Source organism: Sinocyclocheilus rhinocerous, unplaced genomic scaffold (assembly GCF_001515625.1).
Source record: "Sinocyclocheilus rhinocerous isolate Xijiao unplaced genomic scaffold, SAMN03320098_v1.1 scaffold1234, whole genome shotgun sequence".
Lineage (NCBI taxonomy): Eukaryota > Metazoa > Chordata > Actinopteri > Cypriniformes > Cyprinidae > Sinocyclocheilus > Sinocyclocheilus rhinocerous.
Window position 1 is genome coordinate 631,226 of NW_015656153.1, and position 20,887 is coordinate 652,112.

The window sequence follows — 20,887 nt, forward strand, 5'->3', positions numbered from 1 at the left end:
TATCTGAATACAGAGCAACAGGCATTCAGTGTTACTCACGTTCAAGATATTAACACTATCTAAAGAGCAAAGGGGAGTTTCCAAAGTCATCAAGTCCATCCAACTTTGCCATTTTCGGCCAGAGACCACTGAAAATGACTCCCAAGAAGACTGCCGCTCCCTTCCTATGGTTTTCTTTTTGCTTTGGGAATGTTCTTGAGGCAGTGGTGCTGGGATCGGTGCAGTACCCCTCTGATAACGGGCTCCACTCACATCTGGATGCGCGCGGTCCTGCAGAAGCCAGCGCGAGCTCTCGGAACGACTCCACATCTGTTCATGTTCCGTCTTACATGATCTCTCTGTACAGGACTCTATCGGAACTGGATCGACGGGGAAGCAACGGCAGCCAGACGCGCTCCAGGAGATATGCCAATACAGTGACCAGCTTCATTGACCTGGGACAAGGTGAGTGAGATTGATCCACCGGTGAGACAGACAGACAGATAGATAGATGGGTTGTAAGATGATCTGCTTGAGGCCATCGGTGCGGATTTCACTCCTTCAGATTGGGCCTGAAATGTTTATTTTGATATATTATACTTGGCACATAAAATCATCAATTGTAATGAATGGCATAAGGTATACGCTGCAGTAATAAATCATGCTTGTAATATGACAGCTGACACTGTAAGATGATTGATCTCGGTGTGACTGATAGTAAGACTTTAAGTTTATACATGAGGACAGTAGAGTATATTTCACCTATGATATATAGAAATTGTCTGATGCTCTGGATATTATTATCGAATAATATTATTTGTTGCCGACAACGATATTGTTACTAATATTAATCATTATAATTACGAACCCCTATTATTATTATTATTGATGGCACATCATTATGAATCCAGAAAAAAAGATGGCAATAAAAATATCTTAATTTTGGTCTGTGCATAAATTGGAGAAATGTGTAGTTTTGCGTGAATTAGAATTATGCGGATAGCCTGTCCATTGGCCGTTCAACTAGTAAAGAGACATAATTGATTAAATACTCTGGCTCAGTGATGGATTGTTATAATGTAAATTCGCGATCCCATATGTACAGCTCAAGTTTAATTTCGTTCAGGATCATCTACTTCTGAATAATATTTTCGAAATACATAAAATTCCCAAAAAGAAATATGAAGTCAAATGTCTCAAATTTCCAACATCTGTGACAAATAAACTTCAGCAGCACCTTGAGCTAAAGTATCTAAAACGGAGCACGCGTTCTCCCCTCCAGGTGTTGCTGATAAAGATAGAGAAACATTTTAATTTAAAACTTATGTTCAAATAAAGATTGTCACGTAAAATACAGGATTTGTGAAATGCAGTATGTCAGCTCTCCTCCCGACCAAATATATGGAGATATGCGTGAAAAACATTTTTTTTTTCTAGTATTCAAAAAGGTTCTTCTGTGTTCGATAGATTGAAGTGACATTCATATATTGACAGGCCAGTTATTACATTTGAGGGCACAGCCTTTGAATAATAAAAAGTGGCAATGCCACATTTGTTCAAGAGTATTAAGGGTAATAATTAGCATTATATGCATTCCAAGCATTATATTTCCACTCATATTTGCCCACATTTTGCGAATAGTGAAGAGTCATGAAATTTTATTTGAACTCTATTAGTTCTTATAAAGTAAATATAAAACCATTGGCATCACATTGGCACACACACACACACAAAACGGGGCACAGTGGTAGATATGACATCACAATCTTAATATATTAAATGAGTAATGTAAAAAAAAAAAAAAAAATTTAAATCAACAATTTCAATAGCATTTTTTCTGACATTAATCTTATAGACTATGCATAGGTATATGAGGTAGCAATCATTCTGACCAGTTCAAATGCTAAAATGAATATATATTTAAATATATACATATTTAAATATTTAATTATATACCTTCACATATACATCTGATGCTTATGGGTCCAGAATTTTGTTGTTGGTTCAATGGTAATGTGTTTGGTTTGAATATGGGTTGTTTCTGGTTCAAATCTGGCTTGGGAGTGCAGCATGGCTTTGTGTAAAGATTGTCCCACCTGTCCCCATCATAAATGATGCCAATGCAAAATGTCAATGTAAAAAAAAATAAATAAAAAATCTAAACTAAATCCATAACATAGTTTGGTGACCAAATTATGACTGTGCATTGTCTGAAGCCAATAAACAGCAAATACAGACACTAGATGTAGGCCCAAGGAACTTGAGTCCCTGCCTGCCTCGGTTCATTTTCTAGGTTATGTTATTGTTTAGTCTGGCAAGCGGATATTAGCTTTGAGGAGGATGCTTTACTCTACACCCCTCCCCTCTGTTCACCTTTCATTTTTATAGCATTCCTTTGTCTCAGAAAGGAGAGAAATATATAGTGCTTTTCTTTAAAAACACCTCTTTTGGATGCTCCTTCTCATGTAGCACCATAGGACAGGTACAGCATTTGTGGCCAAACCCCAAAAATCTGGTGGCTCGAAACAGTTTACAATTACCATTATTCTCAAGGTTCTCTCGTAATATAACATCAATATGATATGTCCCAATCTGGCCTTGGGTTTTTGTGCAGCCAGCTCATATTGGAAGAATCCTCTTCATGTTTACCCCATGAAACTGTGGTCTCTATATCAGGTTGCATAGTACTCTGGGTTCCATTTCTTGAACTGGATGTCAAGATGTCAACATTGAAGCTTGTTTTACTCTGAGCGTAAAGTCTGGTCTCTCTTAGCAAAGGTTGGTTCTGCATCCTTTCAGTCACGGATGAGACTGAGTATTGGATGTGTTCTTTTAGCCAATTTCTTTCTCCAGACAAAAAGGAGAGGACAACATCTTGCAGTCAGAGATTTTGTTCCCCGCAGTGATTTCAAGTTAGCTGTGCGAATAATGAAAGACCACTTCCAGTTCATGGTGGCCACAGAAAACTGAGGTCCACCTCAGCTTGAAATGTTACCTAACATTTAATTACACCCTTAAGCCACCCACCTTTCAAATTTACTACATCCTCCTGAGGACATATAGTGGAAGGAGGAAGGCTGAGCATTTCCAATGTCCTGCCAAACCTTCTTCTCACTCAATCAGCGTAATTAGCAGATGCTGCCAAAGGCAGACACAGTCTGACAGGTCAGCCAAATGCTCTCCACCTGGTCTCCGTGAGCATGCTGCACCTCGTGTTTGGAGAAATCATTCAGGCCCTTGAATGTTATTCTCATTGAGTAGAAGGACTGACAATTTGCGTATGCCATTTTCTCAAAAGCCATATGTAAGACCGTTCATAGTAAGGTGAGGAAACGCATTCATGTCTGCCTCTTGCTGCATTAACTCTTCAAATTCCTTCTTCTATTTCTTATTTCAATGCTAATCAATCCTTTTTCTTATACCTTCAGACGATCCTTCTCTAAAGTTCCACCAGCAGTACACATTCGACCTGTCTGGTCTCTCACGACTGGACAAACTGATGGAGGTGGAGCTGCGGGTTCTGAGGAGGCCACCGCCTGATGTCTTAAGTTTACTCTCCACTGGTGGGAACCTGTACCGACTACTCCTTCACACCTGCTCCCTCCCGGGATCCTCTAACCAACCTCGGCTCCTTACTTCCAGGACCATTGATCTTCTAGATACCGCTTCAGCCACATGGGACGTGTTTGACGTAGGCACAAGCGTGAAGACCCACCTCAAGTTGAACAGGGCCGCAGAAGGCAGCAGGCCGTTGTGCTTCAGCATATCCGCCATTTCTGATTCAAATAATGAGGTGGTGCATCCCGGCATGCTGGGTCTGAGCCATGAGGATCAGCAGACCCACGAAAGGGCCTTACTGGTGGCTTTTACTCGAGCTCGGAGGAAGGAGAACCTCTTTAGGGAGATCCGTGAGAAGATAAAGGCCATGAAAAGTCGTAAATTTCCTAATCCTGCACCCGAGCATGGTATTAAAGATAATCCGAGACATCGGCGGAGGAGGCGGACTGCACTAGCAGGCCGTTCTGGTGTAGGACCCGCAACAGGAGGCGCCGGTGGAGGAAAGGGTGGTGGCAGACGGAGAACACGTTGCAGCCGGAAGCCGCTTCACGTGAACTTCAAAGAACTGGGTTGGGACGACTGGATTATTGCGCCGCTTGATTACGAAGCTTATCACTGTGAGGGTTTGTGTGACTTCCCCTTGCGCTCACACCTGGAACCGACCAACCACGCCATCATCCAGACTCTCATGAACTCCATGGACCCGGAGTCCACCCCTCCCAGTTGTTGTGTTCCTTCTAAACTCAGTCCCATCAGCATCCTGTACATTGACTCTGGGAATAACGTGGTTTATAAACAGTATGAGGACATGGTGGTGGAGAGTTGTGGGTGCAGGTAGCAATGTGAGTGAGGGGTGAACTACCCCTGGACACTATCCGAATGCTGCCGCTGCCTCATACGCAGAGGCCTCATATGTGGGCAAGATGGAGTCAGAGCTGGTGAGATGGACCGTGTGTAAATGTGTGACAACGAGCATGTGTGTATGTTCAGACGGCGACAAGACATTGAGTTGTGTTTTAGAAGTGAGCGAAGGACATGTGTGCCGAACAGCTCCAAATTCCCTTACAACACCAAATAAATAACTCCTCAACGGAAAATTAGTGAAAACATAGGCTTTCCAGAAAGTATTTTACATCCTGTTAATATAAACTCAATGATAGAGTGTTGAAGTATCCTTGCAGCAGCGGTAGAAATGTTGGCCCCGTTAAGACTCTGTCAGAGTCTGAGAATCTGTCAGCGGTAGCACGCAACTATAACATGTATAACAGTTAAAGGTGCTTTGCATGACAGTCAGCTTATATTCAAGATGAAATAGCTCAGAAGAATTTCGATAGTGCCTCTGAAAATTTTTCTCCGTGGAGTCTGGTGGCCTTAATTAAATATGGCATTGACTGAGTGAAAGTTTGACTCCATTCTAAATCTAAGGGGTCCAAGTTTAGCTGGTTAGCATGGCCTCATTAGCCCCTGCTGGTAGATGTTGTAACTACACCATGTGGTTGCAAAAACATCTTTATCAACTGACGACCATTCAAAATAGCTGTATTTTATTTAGGTGTTTTACCAGTGCACAGGGCTTTCTTAAACATGTAAAATTGACATTTTTACCCAGTCTTTTGTCATAGCTCAGGATAGTCACTAGTAAAGGATTGGGTACTGTGCATGTGTGGTTTCATCAGCCAATCAGCATTTGTCATGATATCATTTTTCTGCAGCTTTGGAGTGATTAGTCAGTAGTAGTCAACAGTAGGGTATATATATATATATATGGTTTTCCTTTTTGGAGCTTTAGATGCTTCTAGAACCAACAGACCAATGTAATAAACCATAACATTGTTAAGCACATCATTTTATATTCTTAAAATAACATAGTTAATGCTAAACCTAAAATTAAGCTATTTAATGAGAATGAGAACCCAGGCGTTTTATGTTGATGACACCACATTTGGCTTCGGTCAGACGATAGAGCTGCATTATAGTACATGATGTGTGCAATATGTGCAAGATAAATGACTTCATTGCATTGAGCGACCTAAGACCTTATTTTGTGAAAGGCATTGTGGAGCCAAAATCAAAATGATTGTTTTGTTTTATTCTGACACCAGATTTGGCTGTTTGAAGACTTCAGTGTTCACCTGCATTTACTGAGAGAGTTTGTTTACTTGAGCTGGTAATTAGATTAGATTACTTTTATCCTTTAATTGTCATGTCTTACTATGGGTTATCATACAAATCCACTGTGTTTCCTCAAATGTTTAATTTAAATTGTTTATTTATGAATGACAGCCACAAGGTAAAAAGGTGCATTGTCCCATAATATAACAAAAACAAAAAGGAACCTAATTTATGCCCAATTTAAATGCTTTAAAGGGTTCATCATTTATTTACCCTCATGTCATTCCAAACTTGTATGTTTTTTTTTTCTTCTGCTGAACATAAAAGAAGATGTTTGAAGAATGTTCATAGACTTCCATTGTATGGACAAAAAACATTTCTCAAAATATTTTTTTTATATTCCACAGAAGAAAGAAAGTTTGGGTGAATTATCTCCTTAAATTCATGTTAGTTTATGTGAACGTTTTAGATAGAACTTCTTCTGAATGACATCAAGCCACAAGAACAAAATGAAAATAAGCTTCTAGCGTTCATTAATCTCAGTGTCAGAGCAGAAATATTTGCCTGCTTACTGTTTATATAACATCAACTGTTTCCTCTATGAAGAAATACAAAGCAGATTTTTAATTCATAACAGCAATTGTTTTTCTTTTTTTGACATTTCTCCATGGTAATTCCCCTCAATCAATGTTGGTCTCATTGTATGGGAATGATAATCACCCAAATTGTCCACGGTGGCAGTATGAAAGTTACATTCCTAAATCAACAGACCACAGAAGAATTAGCCAGAGCATCTGTGCAGTTCAGAACAATATAATGTCACGAAATCTGAAGAAAACTTCCTGTGTGGTTTTACGGTACATTACTGTCGTGACTGTTAGTTTATAAGCTTGTTGTTTTGATTGTTTGTAAGTACTTTTGCAGAAGTAAATTCAATTTACCATTTAAAATTATGTTGAAAACAGTTGCATCTCTCACAGTATTTCTTGATTTCCCATTCAAATTGTGCAGAGCTGTTTTTGTTCTGAGGCAAAATCTTGTTCTGCAGGACTGAACCGGACTGTTTGGAAAGATAAAGCAAAAATTAGATCTTCAACATCTATTTCAAACAAATTAATTTCATTTGGCCAGACAAGGATAGTTCAAGCAATATCCCTCTCTCGAGGTCTTTATCTCCTCTCATTGTAAACAATTTCAATCGTATGTGCTTGCTCCTTAATCTAATTCCTCTCAAGGCAGTTTCTCCAAACAATCTGATTCTTTTTATAAGCAGCCTTTATTTCAGTATTGACACGATCATGATACCACACCTAGCTGGAACAGAATAACATTAGGGGACGCCATCTTTGGTTTAAGGAGATAAAGAGGCACAAAGAGTGCCGTTGCCTCGTCTGTTGTTCGGAGGTCTGGAGGTTATCAGCTTAAGCGCTGCATGGGTTACCTCAGTTGTGCCTCGCTATTTGACTAAAGTGAAAAGCCTCAGGAGACATTTAGTAGAGAAGGAGTTTCAATTTACTATGCCAAGTGCTCTCAGAGAAATGAATGCAAATCCTGCAGGATTGTCATGGTTCAGTTAAGGGGTTTGGCACCCCTGGAATATACAAGCTGATCAGTGCTAAGCAATGTTAACTTACCTTCACCGACATCTGTTTTACTTTACTGTACCTAAGCTGGTAAAATATATGTTGCTTAAAAAAATATGGAGGGAACCATAAAGCCGTGACTGATTTGTTTTATTAGAACAAAGGGTTAAAATATAAGTGTAAATTATTGTACACATGCCAAAGCGCTTTTCTTAATTTAATGCATTTATTGTATTTATCTGGCTAAGAAAATGATCATTTTCATACTACAAAAAATGGGAGAATGTCTTTTTTTGTTATTTACTTTTTATTGTAAATGCACTGTGTATGTAAGAGTATGTATACTGTTAGATAAGGAAGTGTACATAATTCAAATGTAAATTATCGGCAATATATTGCTTTTCTTTTTTTTTTGGATATATTGTTTATTGGTATATGTATGAAATAAATATATAAAAAACAAATTGAAATTTAAAAACAAAATGTAAACACACTTAGCATCTTTTCACTCTTCTTTACTGCCATTTGTTGTACAGATGATTTTATAAAAATAAAAAAAAAGTGTATTGATGGAAAGAAAAAAACACTCCCGCAGCAAATCTTCTTTCCCAGACATCCACATGAAAGTGAACCCTCGGTGACTGTCTGACTCACCCACGGTTCCGGAATAATTATTGGGTTTGTATTTTGTCTCATTTTTTTGCCAGCAAGTATTCAGGAAGTTTCCAGGTGATTCTAAATTCCATACAACACCGGGTGAAGAGGGGGATATGATATTGTCCGGCGCTGGTAGGGGAGCTGTGCAGCATTGTGTGCTGAACTCCAGGAAACACTAATGTGAGCGGAGGGTCGCCGTGGAGGTTTTTTAAAACAAAATGAATGACTTTGTGCCCTGCCATTGAGCACATGTCCAGAGAAGGTTATGATGTTAGAGCAACTATAGGAGATGGATCATCAGTCACTTTTATTACAATACCTCCAATATTTAAAAAGGAGTAACAGAGATAACTTATTCAAATGCCATCTGTTAATCTGTTTTTGATGGATAGCATAACTAATCTGAATCAAGGTCGCTAAAATTTCCTTTGCTGAGTCTACGGATACTGCAATAATACACTATATCAAACAATTATTAGGAACAGAAAATAGGTGGCCCCTAACCAAGTCCATTTCTCAGATGGTTTTAAATAAGCGCTGACCCCCAAATATTTGAACAACTGCCTGGAGTATATGACAAGAGGGGATACAGTTTTTCTTTAAGAGAGGAAGGATCTTTTTAAACACGCTTGTTTCTTTTTTTATTGAATCACGTCGCAGTCACAATTGAGACCAAAAACAGCACTGTAGTGTCCAGACTTTGACATCTGTCCAGATGTCTTTTCCTGAGAGCCACTTTGGTCATATACATTCTCATTCAGGTCAAAAAGTTGATAGACATTTTGAGATGGAGGAAATGATGAGGCTGTCATCCAAATGTTTTCTTGGCATTTGGGACAAATACAGTCTGATTCTGTAGTACTACTGGCCTGAATCTTTAATTTAGAAATGAAGGCTTAACATTTGAAAGTGGGTATTAATGCTATTTTAAGGATAATAATAAAAAGAAAAATACTACACACACACATATATATATATATATGACACAATAAATATTCTAAATTCAAAAAAGATTTTTGGTAAGCTAAGAAGTGACCACGTTTCTGTAATATATTGGCCATTTATCAATTTCTACATATTTTCTCAAATATTTTAGATGATTTTTATTGAAATATTTTAAAACAAAGTAATACTTAAGTTTAAAAATCTATAATTTCAACAAGTAGTGAAATTTCCATTGCGAGTGCACGTCATAACTGCATATATCGAACAGGTAAATTATAAATACAATGGGGGAAACTGTAGGATCACATGCATTCATAACAGTTTTCTAATAGGATACATTTTAGTTTGCACTTAAACTAGAATGCTGTATAATGAAATACATGTTCTTTCCAAAAGAATTGGGCATTTACTATTTTACAAAGCTTTTCCAGAACTGCGAATCAGCTTGCCAGATTTTTCACACCTGTTTCATGCATCCCTTCTGAATGTACCATATGCAATATGCAGCATTACAGCAAACTTAATTATGAAACTAGTGCCCACAAAATATTAAAGACTGGTAAAGTAGTAACTGAAGCATTCTGGTTTCATGCACATGGTTATCAGCACTTTAATATAGTTGAATGCAAAGGCAGGTCATTTCATCAAACTCAGCGTTGGCCGGCTTGTCTTTTAGTGTGTTTTTCCCATTAAGATTTTCATACATTTCTGCGCATATGATTCCACTATTACACTCTGATGTTAATGTAAATACTGCATTTAAAGTGATCTAATTCCCTTAAACCGAATCAATAGCAATGATGGGCCACCGTGGGGGACAATTCTGGCTCTCTGTAAGTTACACAACCTGAAAAACATTTTCAATACTCCCGTGAGAACAGGCTTGTGGGACGGGATGCACTGTTTGCTTTTCCTACACTCACAGTTTGTGTCATTGTAGGAGAATGTGGGACCTGAATTATATATATGCATAGGAAATGGCCACAGTATCGGTGCTGCTATAATAAGAAAATACTTTTTTGGAAGACAAATCTCACAACAACACCAAATACAGTAGGCTTACATATAGTAGAAAAGATCTATTTCAATTTTATCCCCGGATCAGAGCGTATCAGATGATGTTAAGTTGGTACAAAAGTGAGAGAGAGAGGGGAACAAAGAGTAACTATTGCCATGTCAAAACAAAACATAACAAAAACCAGGGGAAAAGAAAATGATCTATTACAGATGATATTTGGCAGGAAAATACCAGAATATCTCTGGAACGATTCTTCATCACCACAAGAGAACCCAAACCACTCTGGAGACGTAAAACAGTAAAGCTTGTTTGCTTTGCCACAATTCAATCCACCCGGGCAGGATTACTCCATTTCCTTCTATGAACTAGCCCTGCCTCCTGGTTTAAATCAAGGATAAGCAAATTAAGGGGCTTTGTCATTCTTTTTGAGAAGCCTGGAAAGGAAGATTAAAGAGACCTGGGCTTACACGGAGATTCCCGACTCTCAGAGAGAAGGGGAAACGGATCAGCTGGAAATATTTATTCTCCGTTTGCTGAGCCGCTCGGATGCGCCAATCACTGCCGGAGCGGTCCACCTACAGGACGTCCTGGTACTGAAGAAGACAGATTTCAAATCAACTGAACAAGTTGGTGTGGAAGGGCCACGTGGCGATGCTTGTTGAGGATCTGTGGTGTTGTACCAAAGCCTGTCCCCATTTCTAAATAAATAGCTCACCCATAAATGAAAACTCAAGTGAATTAGAATAGCCACTTTTTGACATATACTTAAAGTACTTGTGCTGTTAAGCTCCAAAATGACAAAAAAGCACCATAAGGGCCGGTTCATAAACTGAAAAAACTGTTGACGAAACCATTTTCACTCAGAAACTGCTAGTAAATTTCACAAATAATTACAAAGAAAAGGCAAGTGATACACTGAATGAAGTTTCTTATAAAACACCAATAATCATGTACAACTCATTGTTTACAGTGCAGAACACTACTTTGTTTCACTGTGTTGCTTTTTAGATTTAATATCTGTAATTATTTTTAACGTGCTAGACTTATGTCTTTGACATTGAGTCACACCTCACTACTTTTTGACGACAAGTTAAAAGTTCAAGCAAAAAATGAGTCAAAATCCTGCCTTCATTTCCAGTAACCAATGCTGTGCCTCTGCAGTTGGATCCTATTTTTAAATGCAAAAATGCATCTCTGTAAACAGACCCTAAAAGTATCACAAAAGTGGTCAAAGTGACTCATGCACTATATTCTAAATCTTTCGAAGCAGACTGAAATTCTGTTATTGACTCATATCAATGGGCTGTTAATCGTTTCAACAAGGCTGAGACAATGAGTTGAACTTGAGAACCCGAGGATCTGATTTGTAAACAAATCATTCAAATGATTTGTTGAAAAGATCCGTTCACCACTTCTCTCAGGAATGCAGCGGGGAAAGTGGTGAATCTCATGCCTTTTTAAAAAAAAAAAAAGATCTACATTTTGGTATGAGGCTTCAGATTCATACGGACCATTTTATGACACTTTTATGGTGCTTTTTTGTCATTTTGGAGCTTGACAGTCACAGTTCTTGTTCATTTCCATTATATGGTCAAATTTGGAACAGGGTATGTGTCCCAAATATAAAGGAAGTCATACAGGTTTAAAACAGTGAGTAAATGATGACAGAATATTCATTTTTGGGTGAACTGTTTCTTTAAGGTCAGGAATACCATATCAAGTCACTTTGAGCATCAGAGTAAAATATGAGAGTTTTGATGTTTCAATACATTGACTGAGGTGGTTAGAGGACTGAATAATATTACTGGTCCCTGGGCTGTTGAGGTAAACTGTCAAAATATTTCACTTGGTAACCCCCAGGAAGCCATGCAAGCAGAGAACAAACCTACAGCCGGCTTTTCTTATAAGGGGTCCCGCTTTGGCTCCTCTATTCACCATAAAGCAAACTCTTGGGAGGTGTCAGGAGCCAAGTTGGGGCACTAAAACACTATTCCAAAGTCCTGCTGATGCCGTCTGGAAAATAAAAATGATCCAGGGCTAATGTTGAGGTCCATGCATATGGAGAAAGCTCAAATATGCATAATTTTCCAGCCTTAAATGAGGGTTAGCCCGAGCTTCATTAAAATTCATAATTTTGTGGTTCTACAAGGTCCCAGGTCATTGCTGACAGGACCGTATTTGACCCGTTCTAGTACAGGCATTTCCTGCCAAAATAATAAAATTTCGCTTCAGACAGAAATCAAATCACATGTTCTGTGTGTAAAACATTTCACTGAAAAACCTAAAATAATCATACAAGAGTGATATACAATGGGAAATAAATATTAAGCAAAACCTCTTTACATACTAAACATTTAAAAGATTGTATACATAACAATCAACATTGTAATTAAATTAATATAGAAATACATAGAAGTACAAATGTTACATTCTCTGTGTGGTTTGTAATATAGTAGTATTGTTTTTTAACCTTCGGATGTTATTGAATAATAATATAAAATCATTTAAATTATAAAAATACATTTCCCATCAAGAGGACAATATCTTCATGCCAGGTCGTCATATATACGATTTTTCTTCTTATGTGAGCTGTCTGGTTAAATCAAGTTTCAAAAATTACCATGTTCCACTAAAATAAATAAATAATTGACATGTGTCCTGCTCCACACCCCACTGCACATTTGTGTGTTTAGAAATCATTCCCATAAACATCACAAACAGACAATTACAATGTCCACTTGACAGAAAGTAGAGACTCTTGAAGTAAACTAAAGCAATACACCGCATAGTTGAGGGACAAAATACATTTACTTACACATATTTGAGAATCAAAATACCAGATATTTTACAATCATGAATATTTGAAAAATAAAATGCCACCAATACATCCGTCATACAGCACCTTTGTGAAGTGTTTTGTGACAAACTTGATGCTTTGCCATGGAAATAGGTAATACATCCTAAAAAACTGGTCGCATTAAAAAACTCTCACAGGGGGCTCAGTTAGAATATTTGGCTGGTAGAGGTTAAAGAGGAATAAAATGTTAATCTGGCAGTCAGAGCGTACTCAATCATCAAAGATCCACTCTGCCGTCATGTTAGCCATTTCCTCCCCTGCATCCAGGACAAATGCATGCCGGATGCCCCTCTCACACAGACGAATGTCCCCTTCAGGGAAGTCTTTTCTGATATCACGGTAATACTGCACAGGGCACCAGTGATCCGTGGCTCCATAGTAAAAAATAAGCTGACAGAAGAAAACAAAATCAGCAGAGCCGATTAAGACATTAACATGATTTAAATTTGTTCTCATACTGTATGTGGGATTCACCACTATGTCCATGTATCATAACAAGAGCAGAACTAAAACAATAAATACATCGAAAGGCTTTTCTGTTTTTCTGACAGCCACTTAAGCGAGAGCTAGTACCTGTATGTCACTGCTTGATAAAAACCTCATCTTTCATTTTAAAGGCACAATCTGTGATGTTAGAATAACAAAAGTAGCAGCCCTCCCATTTGATTTACATAGGAACTTAGACCACCACTGGAGTCTGCAGTATGCTGCTCCTTCATGTTCCTCAGCACACCTCAAGATGTCAGAAGTAACTAGAAGTATCAAATTATGAATGATGTCATAATTTGAAGCTCTAAAACTTTTTTTTCTTTGTGAAAAAGAGTTTAAACTATGGATGTCAATTAAAACATTTATTGGAATGAATTACATTATACACTAATCACAAATAATTGCATAAATCAATATCTGTTGAGAAAAGCCCCAATATAAAAGATAATCTGTTTAATTAAAATACAACTTAAAAAAACCAGGGGACTTGAGAGTTTTTATATGTGATCCTGGACCACAGTCATAAGGGTAAATTTTTCTAAATTGAGATTTATACATCGTCCGAAGGCTGACTAAATAAGCTTTCCATTGATGTATGGTTTGGTTAGGATAGGACAATATTTGGCTGAGATACAACTATTTGAATATCTGGAATCTGAGGGTGCAAAAAAATCAAAATATTGAGAAAATTGCCTTTAAAGTTGTCCAAATTAAGTCCTTAGCAATGCATATTACTAATCCAAATGAAGTTTTAATATATTTACGGTAGGAAATTTACAAAATATCTTCATGGAACATGATCTTTACTTAATATCCTAATGATTTTTGGCATAAAAGAAAAATTTATAATTTTGACCCATACAATGTATTTTTGGCTATTGCTACAAATATACCCAAGCGACTTATGACTGGTTTTGTGGTCCAGGGTCATATATTATTATTTGTACTAATTAAGGCAATAAATTTACATCTCTAGTCAAGATATAATCAGTCACATCTTTGGCAGATAAAATTCATCATGTGCCATAAATCTATAAAGCAGAATAACTTAATAAATCATATAGAAAGTCTTTAACAAAGGCGAGGCACACTGAGAACTTCACAGAGGATCCAAATGGGAAAACAATCAAGATTGTGTTTCAATAAAACAAAATTTAAGAAAGATTGACATTAAATCCACTATGTCCACCACATCCCCTCGGACACCAGTGTGGACACTTGAAGGGTTTTTCCTTCAGTCAGGCTGCTGTAACCTCGGCCGAACGGTGCCAATAACATCAATGTGAAAGGAAAAACCACCCGTGCAGATTTCTAAAGGCTATTTATTGGTGAGACCTCGAGAGCCGTACACAATAGAAAGATCAAATTCTCTTGTCAACTGCTTTGCATGATTTCTATGACAAACTGCATAATGTTTGGCCTTTGCCGACTGTACCAGTTAATCGTGATGGGTTCTACATCTGTCGGCCTGATCGATTTCACCACAGCCCATAAATCTAATAGAGGAGTCAGATGCATGTGGTTTAAGGCTGAGAGGGGTTTAAACATATGACCTCCTGTCTTCACCTTCAGCTTTTTCGGAAGAAAATTATTCTAGCATCGCTATTGGCAAGCAAGACGGACTGCGAAGCCGATACCAAAGAACGCCACATACTCTGACACTCATACAGACAATGGTTGTCAGAGAAATGGAAGAGCTTCCTTCCTCCCTCGAATTACGGGTGGGATGCACAGATCAGACCGGGAAAAATTCGACCGGTTTCCAGGCTCAAGGAATTTCTTCAAGTCGAGGTGCTATGTGTAACATAAGACGCAGGTCTCGAGTATGCGACTCTTAAGAGCAGTGAAGATATCACCTATTTAACGGATGACAGATATAGACCATCAGCAGCCCCGTCCTCCTCCCTCTGCATATGTACGCAGTCTCTGCTTTGCATCACACCATGGTACTGAAAGGTACATATGGTTCTTCCGCCCATGCATCCGTTGAAAAAACCGAAGCGTGGGTTGGAGGAACGTTCTTTGAGATCTGATATTGTTTGATTGGTTATCAGCTCTCTGAGGGTGAGTCAGCGTGGGCTTCATCTGCGTCTAACATGTTTAGAGGCTTCCCAAATCTCTTTGATCAGCGCTGTTAATATGTAGGAAATTAAGGAAAGCTGCGTCATCTCATTGTTTCAGTAAAAACAAATACCCATGCATGGGGAACAACGCTGTTGGCAAGTTACTTCTGTGATTTGTTTAATTTATTACAGTCTTCTTCTAGTTATGCATCGACATTTCGGCCACAAACTAAGAAAAATGGCCAAAAATATGAACAAAAACCTCTACTTGAAACCAGAATTTTTTTAACAATTACAGTTAATGAGATCAATCATTTTAGGGATGCACAACATATCTGAAGCATATTGATTATCAGCAATTATTCGAGTTTTTAAAAAAAATCAATAAGTCAATTTTCCATATTTAATTGTGCATTCCACTATTTTACATTTAGATTACCGTTGCAGTCATGCAACACTCACTTTAAGATAATTTTAAAAAACAATAATAAATGTGATCTTTAACAAAATAAATATGCATTTTCATAGTGTACATTATGATGCCTAAATCCACTTGTAACATTTGAAATGACTGTTTTTAGTCTTTTAATTGTATTTATTCAGACAAAATGGTATAAAATAGCATTACTGGCAATTTATTAGCTACAGAATTTTTAGCTAATTTTAATATCACTGAATCCCTAACTAATTCTAATATTTATCTATGTTAAATATAATGCATATTTTAATGTATTTCCAGAAGTGACACTGGATGTGTACATTGACTGATTAATAAAGAGACCACACTTGTTTGCCTTATGCATTATAGGGACAGTAGCTATGTTTCCATCCACCTATTTTTATGCGCATTTTGGAATATCACTTAAAAAAAACGCTGGATGGAAATGTCAAGATGCGCATAAGCTCTAAAAATGCGCATAAAAAACTTATGCGCACAATTGAGTAGGATAAACTTTTTATCCGATAAGAAAAAATGCACATAAACTACGATGGAAACACATTTACCGAATAAATTCCACCATGCGCATTGAAAAGGTCATGTGACTTTGCGCTATGAGACGGGATAAATTGACTAACCAGCGGACCGATCTCTATATGTTGTTTTGGTCATTCTGAAATGCCTGAGGAAATTCTGTCATCAAAGTATTTCTGTATAATTACTGTCTTACAAGATTGCGTTTCCAAACAGCATATGAAAATTATTATATTCAGTGGCTTCTCCTAGTTTTCTTAGTGATATTTAGTGCCAGTTTACCAGGAAGTGACGATTTTGTTCTCTTTGACTCGTTGGATGGAAACGGTGCTTTATTCGCAAATGTTTAACGCGATATTCCAGTTTTGCGCACAAGTAAAATTTGCATCTTTGGATGGAAACATAGCTAGTGATAGTCTAATGCAACATCGCATGTAATGCACTGAAGGATACAGATGTTCTTGTATTAGACACAAATCAGTTCAAGACTGTTTGGAGTTTGTTTAAAGTCAATTGATAAATTTTGACAGTTGTTTCCATACTGTCAACAACATTTCAAATATTGTTTCTTCCTTCCTACGTGAAGAAACCAATTCACTTTAAAAGATATCTTCAAAATATTAATAGAATTGTTTGTTATTCCAAACAAAGGCTAATTTAGTTTTTATTTTATTTTATTTACATCACTCACATTTACTGTTCAAATGTTGTGTGATCGTTACCTTGCTGAGGTGTTGGCGTACAGTTGCGTTGTCTCTTTCTACAACCAGTCTCATTTCTTGGCTTACCATGTACATACCGTTGGCTGCAGAGACAACAATAGAGACAAACATGTAGATTAGCATGTTACAAAACTGTAATAAATCAGGTAGTGCAAACATAACTTAGTAAACATTTGTATAAGACATCAGCCTCTGCGGGTTTACTAAACACGAAGAGTATCAAAATTAAACACACACCCAGAAACACTGCCGCAACCTCAAAGGCCAGCGCTCGTACAAACACGGAAACAGCAACCAGATCATGAGGATTACATCTGTTCCCGTTCACATTTACTGGATGTACACTCATACTTACAGTTTAATGGTGTGCAATGATGTCATTGTTTTCACATTTAGATTCTGTGTGCTGAAATTATTTGTGTCGTTTGTGAATATTTCATACTTTGTGCCCCCAATTTATGAATACATTAGTTGCGGGATACACATTACTGATATCTTTTTTGCATTTTAATATGAAACTATTTATAATTTATATTAAACACGAACAGTATCACATATATATTTATATATACATATATGGGGGTTCGAGGGGATGGGGCTTGTCATGTGACATACAGCAGCCACGATAGCACTGTGTAAATGATATAGGCTTATGTTTTATTTATTTTTTCCTTATTCAAAATATTCCCACACGTGTTTCCCATATCATGAAATATCTCGATTCTCAAATATGTGTGAATAAATGCATTTTGCATTTGCATTTAGTTGATCTATAATGGGCGACGGGCAAAGTAGCCTAATAGTGTAATCTATTAACTACGCATAAAAACCTGTAAGTACCACATTTGGGAGTCATGCCATAATTTTTTTTTATATGACTGACTTTGTATTTAATGTGAATTAGAACACATTGTTGTACAGAAAGAAAAGAAAGAACATTTACATTATCAAAGAACATTTTCAAGCACTCTCAACTCTCATTATAATCACTGAAGCTGTCGTATGCACATCTGCACTTTGTTGTTTCTGATGAGAGAATTCGCCAGAGAGCAGAATTCAGTCAGCGAGCAAGTGAACTAAACACCGGCGTTTCAGCGAGGACTCATCTGAATGCCTCTAATTTGGTCATTGCATTCATAAGCTCAACAGAATCGTGTGTGATTGATGCTGTGTTGCACTGCATGTTCTAATCACGCCGGTGCGATTGTATGAAATATAAAAAAATATTATTCTGCAATTTAAAAAAAATTTTTTTTGAAGGTGCATTTAAAATCCACTTAATCTAAAAAATCTCAGCTCAAAAATCTGAGGGGACACTTGACTCTGTATATATATATATATATATATATATATATATACCTCTTTTTCGGGACACTTGACTCTGTATATATATATATATATATATATATATATCTCTTTTTCAAAAGATACCACTTTTTAAAATAAATAAGAATTTTCAATGCTGTATTTGAAAGAAACTACTTTTTTTTTTTTTAAATCAGCAGAGCTACAGTCATGCTGCTAAAAATGGAAGTTAAATTAGTAGCATTGCTACTTTTAGTTAGTTAAATAAAACTGCTCCATACTCAGCAGGACTTTCACATCCCTGCTCAAATACAAGCTGCTTGACCTTGATGACCTTGGCAGCTATTCAGAGAGACTGATCCTGATCTCGTGCAGACTAAACGTTTGGCCAAGAGATGTGTTAATATCCTTTCTCATCAGGACATTCCTCACAGTGATGATTGTTCAGCCTCAGACTGTGGAGGAAGTGCGTACATATGTATGTGTGTGTGTGGGTACATGAAGAAAGCATGTGTGTGTGCTGTGTGTGTGTAAGAGAAAAACTCCTCGAATTACTTGCTTCCACTGAGCGAAGAGGAAGTGTGGGTATGATCACACATCCGCATGGCTTTAACGTTATAATATTAATCATGGCCTGTGTACTATATCATCCAGCACTGTTAACACATTTCACAAGACTGAGAGCTACATACTAAAAAGGGAACGCCATGTTTCATTAAAAAGTTCATTCTTAATGTTTGCTCCTTCAGAGTTTAATTCAGCACTATATTTTACAGAGGAAATGATTTTTGGAAATGGGGAAAACTGAATGAAAGCCTTCTGTGCAGAAAACTAAGGGGTTTTCCACATTTCATTAGTGGTGGTTGCAAAAAGAATGCTAGGTTTGAATATGCCTGTTTCCCTACTAAATAGTATGCAAAAAAACACAGTGCATTAAATTACTATTAAGTCGAAATCCAAAGTATTCATAAAAGAATGAAGATACCCAGATCACGTACTGCTTCTGCCAAAACTTTACTGTCCCATGAGGCATGGAAATGCTGAACAACAGTGACACAGCTGATGTCATAGGTCACATACATGCATACAGAACATACTTTATTATTGGTCAAGAAGTTAAATAAAAGCAGAGTACATACTCTGACAGTAATGTATGATACCGAATGAGGTGAGCTGCTGCTACATTATTAACAATTTTCCACCTGGTGGACAATAAAACAAGAGAAAAAAAATCCCATAGACAGAGGGAACGAGCCATATCTGTAGGCTAGAATATAAAAGCTTGGAGGCGAAACAGAGTGTGCCAGTCATATTTCAAAGAACTGAGTGAGAGAGACTCATGGCAGAATGTGTCCTTTATTCCCAGCATCAGAGAGATTTCAGAGTCACTCATGTGTTTGGGTTGGCTGCTGTTTGCTTCTAAATAAATGTTAAAGCTACATGTAAGCTTTCCTTTGCATTTTGATGTGTGCTAAAGGGAGACGTAAGTCATTTGAGATGAGGTGCAAACAAATATTTACCATAGAACACAATGAACTCCTTGAACACTCACTAAGATATCTAATTTTATTACACTAAACACATCACAAACAACATCTCCACCCACTGAGGTAAACTGGATCAGAGGATGTTTAAACTAGAGGGTTTACAGAAGAGTGAAGTTCACTGCGTTTCCACTACTTTACCCTGTGATTCAAATGCAAGAAGCTTTGACTGTAGGCAAATAATCAGCTTGTTGCAGTTATTCAACCAAATCATGCTAATCTGCGATAACTACAATCACTGTGAAGTTTAAATCTCAATTACATATCATATATTTAAATAAGAACATATTTCTGGTATTTTCTGGTACTTTAAGAGTTTGATTCACCTTATTTTTTAAATTCTCAAACTTAAAGGTATTGCTTTATTTGGTAGCACTTTAGTATAGGGACCAATTCTTACTAATAAGTTGCTAATTAGCATGCCTATTAATAACATATTGGCTGTTTATTAGTACTTATAAAGCATTTATTCTACATGACCATATTCTATATCCCTAATCCCACCCAATACCTAAATTTAACAACTACTACCCAATACCTAAACTTAACTAACTATTAATAAGCAGCAAATTAGGAGTTTATTAAGGCAAAAGTCATAGTTAATGGTTTATTAATAGTGAGAACTGCTTAAAATAAAGTGTAACCATTTAATTTTTAATGAAGACTGGATGGTTGAAAACACATAAAATAAGACCGAAACATTGCATATTATTTGTGAAAAAGAAAGAAAGAAAGAAAGAAAGAAAGAAAAAGGCTGGATGGTTGAAAATACAGAAAATAAGTTAAGACAGAAATGTTGCATATTATTTGTGATAAACAAACAAATCAATAAATAAAAGTATTCTTTATTTTATTAATATTCAGGTGGGCAGATTACAAAAATCTAATGGAGAGTGGAATTAAACTAATTTAAACATTATTAACAAATTGCATTATTTAATATTTAGAATTTTATAATAATATTTCTCAACCCTGTGAAATTATTTGTATGACAAATAATCATCAGACCAAATTTCATAAATGTTACAACCCTTTAATTTGGGGTGGACAAAAAAAAAAAAAAAAAAAAAACTTTTTTTTTT

General features: G+C 36.9%; 2 protein-coding genes across 2 annotated transcripts in view; one reads left to right on the plus strand and one right to left on the minus strand.

Annotated features, from left to right (window-relative positions):
* LOC107719468 (growth/differentiation factor 6-A-like) lies at positions 1-4,709 on the plus strand. Its single transcript, XM_016526887.1, has 2 exons — positions 1-444; positions 3,408-4,709. The coding sequence occupies exons 1-2, from the start codon at positions 135-137 to the stop codon at positions 4,373-4,375; spliced, it is 1,278 nt and encodes a 425-aa protein (XP_016382373.1). The 5' UTR covers positions 1-134; the 3' UTR covers positions 4,376-4,709.
* Positions 4,710-12,291: 7,582 nt separating this feature from the next.
* Positions 12,292-20,887, minus strand: part of LOC107719494 (lipid droplet-associated hydrolase-like) — a 30,390-nt gene continuing 21,794 nt past the window's right edge. The window contains exons 6-7 of the mRNA XM_016526913.1: positions 16,957-17,039; positions 12,292-13,099 (exon numbers count right to left, since the gene is read on the minus strand). Coding sequence (XP_016382399.1) covers positions 12,920-13,099; positions 16,957-17,039 — 263 coding nt within the window. The 3' untranslated portion in view covers positions 12,292-12,919. The remainder of the gene's footprint in view (positions 13,100-16,956; positions 17,040-20,887) is intronic.

Coding starts and splice junctions, on each gene's coding strand:
- LOC107719468 (XM_016526887.1), top strand. CDS start 135: ATGACTCCCAAGAAGACTGCCGCTCCCTTCCTATGGTTTTCTTTTTGC. Junction 445..3,407: donor CTTCATTGACCTGGGACAAG/GTGAGTGAGATT, acceptor TTATACCTTCAG/ACGATCCTTCTCTAAAGTTC.